The 10272-nt window shown below is 34.9% G+C and overlaps 1 protein-coding gene across 1 annotated transcript; it reads right to left on the reverse strand.

Annotated features, from left to right (window-relative positions):
• Positions 1 to 1153: 1153 nt before the first annotated feature.
• On the reverse strand, positions 1154 to 8197 carry LOC149217589 (uncharacterized). The gene is made up of 5 exons (XM_089393008.1): positions 8052 to 8197; positions 7779 to 7931; positions 6890 to 7042; positions 1790 to 1859; positions 1154 to 1705 (listed from the first exon to the last, which is right to left on the reverse strand). Exons 2-5 carry the CDS (start codon positions 7927 to 7929, stop codon positions 1525 to 1527), a joined length of 555 nt encoding a protein of 184 aa, XP_089249134.1. The 5' UTR covers positions 7930 to 7931; positions 8052 to 8197; the 3' UTR covers positions 1154 to 1524.
• Between the last annotated feature and the right edge of the window lie 2075 nt (positions 8198 to 10272).

The raw sequence follows: 10272 nt of genomic DNA on the forward strand, positions 1-10272 counted from the left end.
CTTTAAAATATTATTCATACAGTTTTTGTCTCCATGGACAAAAATAGTGCTTTCAACAAGTCAGCCAACCAGCTACCCTTGCAAAGGACAGAGGAGGTCAGCCAACCAGCTACCCTTGCAAAGGACAGAGAAGGTTTAATAAACTGATGTTTAACTTTCCATGGCTATGTTGAGCTCATAATGATGCCATTGACTATAGTACGATTGTTGGTTGTGTCATGATTAATGTATTTAAGTATGCTGAGTGAAAGGCTGCCTGAGCTAAGATGGCAATTGTTGCCATGATGACCAGGAAGAGGTTTTATACTGCGATGTGTATTGCTCTATCCAAGAATCTTTTTTACTAAAGCCTGCTACTGCCAGTTTTGTTGAAACAGGAAGGGTATATGGAAGAATCATTTATAGCAGGAGTGCTAACAGGAGAGTGGTGATACAAGTTAAATTTTCTAAGAGTATTTGAAATCTTTTACATCCCTGTTGATGAAAATTGTTTCACCATTGATTTCCTTTAGCTTCAAGGATTATATCAGAGGACACGCAGATAACATTTGTGGATTATATCTTCTACTTGCTGCATGTTGTAATCTATGTACTGAAGGAATTTTTCATAAGCTAATGGTTCATCTGAGGATCTAAATGTGTAGATTACAGAGGGCTTGTTTAGGCCTGCCTCTGAGGGAAGTTTGAGGATCTCTTATGATACTTGGAGAAAAGGCCTAAAATTGACACAAAGTCAAACTCTTGTTCACTATCTATGCAACAAATTCCAGGTGATCAATGAGAGGTTTGAAATGATATGATGGCATCCAATATTGACTACAATAGGATAAATTTGCACATGTCAAGTCTAATGAAATTTTGGGCTTCGGGTTTGTAAGCCCTAGAAGACCTGTAGCAAATCCTGAGTTAATTCTAAATTCTGTGGCATTATTGAAGCCGTGGCATAAAATCGAATATTTTGAAACAAAACCTGAGCCCCATTCTAAATTGATCTTTAGACTTTTGTTGTAGCGAGTTTGTGCTCGTTGTTGTTCAAGGGTTCATTAATAAACTCATGTTTAACTTGCCATGGCTATGTTGAGCTCATAATGATGCCATTGACTATAGTGAGACTGTTGGTTGTGTCATGATTAATGTACTTAAGTATGTTGAGTGAAAAAAACCTTGTGTTCTTTAAAATATTATTCATACAGTTTTTGTCTCCATGGACAAAAATAGTGCTTTCAACAAGTCAGCCAACCAGCTACCCTTGCAAAGGACAGAGGAGGTTCAAACATATCCAGAAAGAGCCGATCTAATTTTCTCAACCAATCTCTCATGCAATCCAAATTGACATGATTTGCCAAGAAGACAAGGCTCCCAAGGAGTCAATCATGCAGCTTGTTGGACTTATTTATATACTAGATCTTTATTACACACCACCTTACATGTACTATTTTCCACAATAATAATTTGAAAATTTTAAGTAGGGAGTCAAGATGGCTTTACAAATATGGCACTTTTTAGGCCTGACACCTGGTTAAATTAAAATATATACCCTTTAATGAGGAATATGAACGGCACACAGATAAGGCACGCAACAACAATGGTGGGTACAACAACTCCCTGATAAAAAGCCTTTTTAATACCCCCTGTCCTGGTAACGTGTTGATAGATCAAGTATGCAGAAGCCGCTATGGAAAAGACCATTCCAGCTTGGGTTCCTCTGCAAACCAACAACATCCCATAAACTACCATCCACATTTCCAAACACCAATTTAATCATTTGTTAAGGAAAACAACAACTTGCCTCAGGTTCATGGCTTGATAAGGAGCAATATTCACTAGTAACACAAATAAAAATGGCAGTTCCAATTCCCCTGTTACCAACAAATTGAGTTTGTCAAACACTACAGTTATGTCATGCAATTCAACTCAATATACTGTGCAGGAAAGAATGAGCAAGTAAGTAAAATAGGATGGCATTTGAGTTCTTGTGACTCACCATGAATGTAGTAAAATAGTCTAACAAGGAAGACCAAAAAGGCAGTCCACAAACCATAATCACCTCTGTAATAATGTAGACAAACAAGTCCAAATGTGGGGTGAAGTTTAAACTCTCAGTTCACTTCACTGAAATTTGTCCAATTTTGCAACTGGGAAGAACCTGGTCACCTGATCCAAGAAATGACATCTCCAGGTGCCTCTAGGGCCAACAGTGGAGCAAGGAAAGATTTGTCGATGGCTGTGTGCTTTGATAACATCAAAACCCTGCAACACCATAATTGAATAATTTTTTGCCTCAACAACTACTTGAGTCCCAAAAATGAAAGTTGAATTATGACTCAAAAAAGCCTAATGCCTTTTTTAGAGTACTGACCTTTGGATACATTCTTGGATATGTGGGCACATTGTAATATTTTCGTAATGCTATTTGGATTCGAATCCATGAATACATTCTAGGATATGTTGGAATTTCTGTACACGCTACAATTGTTAAGAATGTTTTTTCTTGTCCCATTTAATGACAACAAGAAACCCACCTGTTTTTGAGGAATAAAGTAAGCTAATGTGGGTGTCCTAGCAAATAAAAATGTATAGCTTGTTATAGTTAAGTTTTTCTTGTAATGGATTTTGTTAATCTCAAGGTAATGGACTGAATGTTTATATGATGTGCATAGTTGACTATTTCCAAATAAAGGCATGCAAAGAGTGAACAATGCAGAAATATTTTTAAATGAAAACTATCAACTGATTTTTGATGGACATGAGCAAAGTCAACTGTTTGACTTTGATCATATCAATCATATCATGTATTCCACTATAATAAGATAGCTTTCCATCATATATATAACAACTACAAGTTAAATTGTCTAAGAGGATTTGAAATCTTTTGCATCTCTGTTGATGAAAATTGTTTCACCATTGATTGCCTTTAGCTTCAAGGATTATATCAGAGGACACGCAGATAACATTTGTGGATTATATCTTCTACTTGCTGCATGTTGTAATCTATGTACTGCAGGAATTTTTCATAAGCTAATGGTTCATCTGAGGATCTAAATGTGTAGATTACAGAGGGCTTGTTTAGGCCTGCCTCTGAGGGAGGTTTGAGGATCTCTTATGATACGTGGAGAAAAGACCTACAATTGACACAAAGTCAAACTCTTGTTCACTATCTATGCAACAAATTCCAGGTGATCAATGAGAGGTTTGAAATGATATGATGGCATCCAATATTGACTACAACAGGATAAATTTGCACATGTCAAGTCTGATGAAATTTTGGGCTTCGGGTTTGTAAGCCCTAGAAGACCTGAAGCAAATCCTGAGTTAATTCTAAATTCTGTGGCATTATTGAAGCCGTGGCATAAAAGCGAATATTTTGAAACAAAACCTGAGCCCCATTCTAAATTGATCTTTAGACTTGTGTTGTAGCGAGTTTGTGCTTGTTGCTGTTCAAGGGTTCATTAATAAACTTATGTTTAACTTGCCATGGCTATGTTGAGCTCATAATGATGCCATTGACTATAGTAAGATTGTTGGTTGTGTCATGATTAATGTATTTAAGTATGCTGAGTGAAAGGCTGCCTGAGCTAAGATGGCAATTGTTGCCTTGATGACCAGGAAGAGGTTTTATACTGCGATGTGTATTGCTCTATCCAAGAATATTTTTCACTAAAGCCTGCTACTGTCAGTTTTGTTAAAACAGGAAGGGTATATGGAAGAATCATTTATAGCAGGAGTGCTAGCAGGAATGTGGTGATACAAGTTAAATTGTCTAAGAGGTTTTGAAATCTTTTGCATCCCTGTTGATGAAAATTGTTTCACCATTGATTGCCTTTAGCTTCAAGGATTATATCAGAGGACACGCAGATAACATTTGTGGATTATTTCTTCTACTTGCTGCATGTTGTAATCTATGTACTGAAGGAATTTTTCATAAGCTAATGGTTCATCTGAGGATCTAAATGTGTAGATTACAGAGGGCGTGTTTAGGCCTGCCTCTGAGGGAAGTCTGAGGATCTCTTATGATACTTGGAGAAAAGACCTACAATTGACACAGTCAAACTCTTGTTCACTATCTATGCAACAAATTCCACGTGATCAATGAGAGGTTTGTAATGATATGATGGCATCCAATATTGACTACAGCAGGATAAATTTGCACATGTCAAGTCTGATGAAATTTTGGGCTTCGGTTTTGTAAGCCCTAGAAGATCTGAAGCAAATCTTGAGTTAATTCTAAAATCTGTGGCATTATTGAAGCCGTGGCATAAAATCGAATATTTTGAACCAAAACCTGAGCCCCATTCTAAATTGATCTTTAGACTTTTGTTGTAGCGAGTTTGTGCTCATTGTTGTTCAAGGGTTCATTATCAAACTCATGTTTAACTTGCCATGGCTATGTTGAGCTCATAATGATGCCATTGACTATAGTAAGATTGTTGGTTGTGTCACGATTAATGCACTTAAGTATGCTGAGTGAAAAAAACCTTGTGTTCTTTAAAATATTATTCATACAGTTTTTGTCTCCATGGACAAAAATAGTGCTTTCAACAAGTCAGCCAACCAGCTACCCTTGCAAAGGACAGAGGAGGTTCAAACATATCCAGAAAGAGCAGATCTAATTTTCTCAACCAATCTCTCATGCAGTCCAAATTGACATGATTGTCCAAGAAGACAAGGCTCCCAAGAGAGCCTTTGAGGTATTCCAAGAGAGCCTTTGAGGTATTCCATTTTCTGAGAGGAATATATTGACAATTGGAAACAGCCAGAAAGCAAAAGCTAAAAAGCTCAACAGATTGCTGTAGTAGAAAAATCTAGTAAATTGAGGTTGCCTATCCCAAATTAGTTAGCATTCTGAAGGAGCCCCTTGTCTCAACAGTAGGCTTGAGAGAGATTGTCCTTAACAAAGTTATCCTTAGCAGAGTTTTGAACTTGAGAGAGATTGTCCTTAACAAAGTTATCCTTAGCAGAGTTTTGAGCTGATCTTTAGAGGGGGGGATTGTATAGCTGGAAAACCAATCCGAGATGCTCTAAGAGAGATTGTCATTAACAAATTTATCCTTGGCAGAGTTTTGAGCTGATCTTTAGAGAGGGGATTGTATAGCTGTAAAACCAATCCAGGATGCTCTAAGAAAGGCTTATCTAATCATTGTTTTACACAAATTCTGCACAAAAAGAAAGATGACCGAGAAAGCAATCATACTCACTTAACCGATCAACCATTAAGTTAGTAGGAGACACCACTTCATTGAAAATACCACTCTGTTATCCATATCATTGGGTTAGTAAGAAACACCACTTCATTATAACTAAACTTTAAACTGTATCCGACCAATCCTCACAACCATTGTGTGACCAACCCTCACAACCAATGTGGATCAAAAAGATTTATGCAACTACAATACAACACAACATGAATGGAATCATACTCACACGGCCGCAACGCCAAACAGCCAACAGAAAGCTTTGGTTGAGAGCGCAACTGAGCATTCAGTGGAGAGCGCACCGCCACAGCTGCTTCTTGGTATACTGTGAATGAACTTATCCACTTCCGATCTCAACAAACCCGAGTTCATGAATGACGAGGAAGTGGATCTGTCGATAAAACCCCCCATATCATTAGTTAGGGTATCTACTTCAAGATCTCCCCGATCACTGAAATTGTTTTTATTACAAAGGAAATCCAACTGCCATTTCCATGCCTGGTTTTCACTGTTTGACCATCAACATATATTGAATTGATGTCTCCATATCATAGACGCTCTATGGTTACAACCTAGTGGGGTTAGACGAAAACCTGACAGATGATCTCCCTCCGGTTCCCTTGCGAATAAGGTGCCCAATGCCCAGATTCATATCGCCATTTTCGTCTCTCCGACTTCCGGTGATATGAAGCCATTTTCGTCTCTCCGACTTCCGGTGATATGAACCCCGGCTATGGCAGAAATCGACCGCGCTAATCAACGGCTCAACCTCTCTCCATCGTCTAACATATAATCTGATGGTATTTGAGGGTGACAGATAGACAATAAGGGGAGTTCATTTCAGAGGGGAACGCCTTACGGCGTAAAAATTATCAATTTAATTATTCAAAATTAGTCAACAAGAAAAAAAAAATTGTTATAGATTACAAAAGTCTTAAATTTAACTTATTATATTATTTCAAAATTCTAATTCCATGGTTTATAAACATAAATTTATTCTAATTTAGAATCTATGGTTCAAAAGATCTCAGACTTCAAAATAATTAATCTTCAACCATTCTTTGAACAACTTTGACTGGGAGGATCTCAAACTTCAAATATTTAATCTGTACTCTTCTTTGAATAACGGATCTCAGACTTCAAAATAATTAATCTTTAACCATTCTTTGAACAACTTTGGCTGGGAGGATCTCAGACTTCAAAATATTTAATCTATAACCCTTCTTTGAATAACTTTGGCTGGGAGTTCAGACTGGGAAAAAAATTCCCACCCTTCATTAAGGGCTCAGTTTAATAGTTAAAATATTTTTTCTTCGAAATCTCGTTACAATTTCAAGTCATATAGTAATTTTTTATTAATATTTTTGAATGCTTAAAGAAATTCAGAACATCAAAAAAGTTTAGAGTATTATTCTGCGTTAAATAACTTAAACTAAAATTTTTGAAAATGCATAAATTTTTGGTTAAATTTGATCAAAAACTGAAAAAAAAAAAAAAAAAAGAGAGAAAGAGACTAGTGATTAAACAATTTAAACTAAGTGCATAAATTTTCAGTTAAGATTGCCTTTAAAAACCATTTCATCTGGACTAATCTTTTGGTTAAATAAGTAATTGCCCACTGAAGTGTAAAAAAATCTGAGAAACAACTGAAAAAAGCCTGGCCCTATAATAATTTGAATGGAAACAAAATTTCTTACCATTGGGTGCCAATTGTGCAGATGAAATGATGGTTACTGTGCCTGCCAGAGTCCTGGGCAATGAAGAGAACTGCACTCCCGCAGTGGCAGATGCCACCAAACAGGAAATCACCACTATATACCGAAGTACGAATTCTCTGGCAAATACCATTTCTGCACAAAAGAAATCCATCAGTTTATAATTTCTCTCTAAACTTTTCTGCATAAAAGTAACCCACCAGTTTATAATTTCTCTCTAAACCTAAAACAAATTAGAATTGTATGTTTGCTTACCCAAATGCAGGACCAAATTAGAATGGAGACCAATTGCAGTTCTTCGAAATCAGACTTCAAAATAATTAATCTTTAACCATTCTTTGAACAACTTTGGCTGGGAGGATCTCAGACTTCAAAATATTTAATCTATAACCCTTCTTTGAATAACTTTGGCTGGGAGTTCAGACTGGGAAAAAAATTCCCACCCTTCATTAAGGGCTCAGTTTAATAGTTAAAATATTTTTTCTTCGAAATCTCGTTACAATTTCAAGTCATATAGTCATTTTTTATTAATATTTTTGAATGCTGAAAGAAATTCAGAACATCAAAAAAGTTTAGAGTATTATTCTACGTTAAATAACTTAAACTAAAATTTTTGAAAATGCATAAATTTTTGGTTAAATTTGATCAAAAATTGGAAAAAAAAAAAAAAAGAGAGAGAGAAAGAGACTAGTGATTAAACAATTTAAACTAAGTGCATAAATTTTCAGTTAAGATTTCCTTTAAAAACCATTTCATCTGGACTAATATTTTGGTTAAATAAGTAATTGCCCACTGAAGTGTAAAAAAATCTGAGAAACAACTGAAAAAAGACTGGCCCTATAATAATTTGAATGGAAACAAAATTTCTTACCATTGGGTGCCAATTGTGCAGATGAAATGATGGTTACTGTGACTGCCAGAGTCCTGGGCAATGAAGAGAACTGCACTCCCGCAGTGGCAGATGCCACCAAACAGGAAATCACCACTATATACCGAAGTACGAATTCTCTGGCAAATACCATTTCTGCACAAAAGAAATCCATCAGTTTATAATTTCTCTCTAAACTTTTCTGCATAAAAGTAACCCACCAGTTTATAATTTCTCTCTAAACCTAAAACAAATTAGAATTGTATGTTTGCTTACCCAAATGCAGGACCAAATTAGAATGGAGACCAATTGCAGAAAACGCAGAAACCCCAAGTTATCACCAGCGGCCCCAAAACCCAATAATTAGAAAAGTGGATACATATGAAGAGAAACCCTTTCAAGAAGAGCTAATCGCATCAGCTAAGAGAGTGCAAGGTGAAGAAGTTGCAGAAGTTCTGGGATTTCATTCCATTCGGCCCTGCGAGATTCTGTTGTGCAAATGACTTACGAATTGTAAAGAGTGGTGGATTTTATGCACAACCAAAGGCTGCCTGGGCCCTGGATTTTCGTCTCTCCGACTTCCGGTGATATGAAGCCATTTTCGTCTGTCCAACTTCCGGTGATATGAACCCCGGCTATCGCAGAAATCGACCGCGCTAATCAACGGCTCAACCTCTCTCCATCGTCTAACAGATAATCTGACGGTATTTGAGGGTGATAGATAGACAATGAGGGGAGTTCATTTCAGAGGGGAACGCCTTACGGCGTAATAATGAAAAACTTTTAAAAAATCATGCACTATATTTAATCTATTATAATTTTTCAATTTGCTTGCCCTCATCCCTTGGGACCTTAGCTAAGATGGATCTATGACATTCTTTCTATATATATATATATATATATATATATATATATATATATATATATAAAGAACCGGCATAGATCGGATCTATGACATTCTTTCTTTCTATATATATATATATATATATATATATATATATAAAGAACCGGCATAGATCCATCTGAGCTTAACTTTATTAAAACCTTAATTTAATTTCTATGGGAATATTTTTAGCGGTCGTGATTTAATTTCTATGGGAATATTATTTTTAGTAGTCATGAGGATAGAGGGTTTAGATATATCTCAAATTGTAACGTTTTCCCTTTTAGATTGAATTAAAAAAATGTTGTAAAATTAAATTAAAATAAAATATTTTTACTATGAAATAAATTATGGTTTTTTATGGCATTGATAATCCATGGTATTGGCCCATGGTATTGTAACAAAGCAAATTTACAAGTTAATATCCATGGTAAAGTGAGGGTGAATATCCATGGTTAACAATCTTTTCATATTGTTATAAAATATTTTATTGTGAAATAATTTATGTTTTTTGGGCATGTGGTATTGATAATCCATGGTATTGACCCATGGTATTGTAACGAAGCCTATTTTTTAATATCTACCGTAATGTGGGGGTGAATATCCACAGTTAAGAATCTTGTCATATTGTTGTAAAATATTTTCGTTGTGAAATAAGTTATGTTTTTGGACTTGTAGTATTGATAATCTTGTCATATTGTTGTAAAACATTTCCATTGTGAAATAAGCTATATTTTTGGACTTGTAGTATTGATAAGCCATGGTATTGGCCCATGGTATTGTAACGAAGCCTATTAACAAGTTAATAACAAAATCAAAATATAACAAATTAAATTTTATTATTTTTATTAATTTAACTTTTTATTATTATTTGAGGTCATATTTAAATGTTTACACTCATCCCAATATCATTTTTAACTTCTTCTTCTTCTTCTTTTTAATTTAGCGTCTTACGAGAAAACAACAAATTCTTATTAAAAATAAATCATTTAACCCAATTACAATTTTATATTATAAATATTTCTTTTATTTTTTCTATTATAAATATTTCTTTTCTTTTTCATTTCCAGTTTAGTGCTAGGTTCAAATAAAATATTCACAAATTGAAGCATCACATTTTCTATATTTGCGTGGAAATTCCAGAAGAAGGAAGACTGTCAATGTGATCTATGGATTTCATGGGATTCGACCCCAGATGGAGTTTGCATGGGAAACACCTTAGGAAAGCATAAACGATTAGATGGAGCAAGGGCAAGGTCAGTAACGATATATTGGTAATTTGTACATGGGTATTAATTTGGACTTTGTTCTTTGTTTTTACTAAAGAGGATTTTTTTTTGTATGGGTAAATAATTAGAGTTTATATGATCAAAGCATAAATTGAGGGTTTAATGATTATGATATTTTGATAATTTGTACATGGGTATGAATTTGGACTCTGTTCTTCCTTTTTACTAAAGAGGATTTTTGTTCTTATTAGTAAATAATTTCAAGGGTTCATATGATCAAAGTATAAATTTTATTTAGAGTTGATGGTTTAATGATTACGATATTTTGGTAATTTGTATGTGGCTATGAATTTGGACTATGTTCTTCCTTTTTACTAAAGAGGAT

This window comes from Pinus tabuliformis, chromosome 1_1 (assembly GCF_031772625.1).
Source record: "Pinus tabuliformis cultivar Carrire ecotype Pingquan chromosome 1_1, CPIR1, whole genome shotgun sequence".
Classification (NCBI taxonomy): Eukaryota; Viridiplantae; Streptophyta; class Pinopsida; order Pinales; family Pinaceae; genus Pinus; species Pinus tabuliformis.

Bases quoted from the DNA above. Each gene is read 5' to 3' on its own strand.
- LOC149217589 (XM_089393008.1), bottom strand. From the start codon at position 7,929: ATGGTATTTGCCAGAGAATTCGTACTTCGGTATATAGTGGTGATTTCC. The intron at 1,860-6,889 runs GTAAGAAATTTT...TGTTGGTAACAG, and splicing joins TGCACAATTGGCACCCAATG to GGGAATTGGAACTGCCATTT. The intron at 1,706-1,789 runs GCAAGTTGTTGT...GTTGGTTTGCAG, and splicing joins TATCAAGCCATGAACCTGAG to AGGAACCCAAGCTGGAATGG.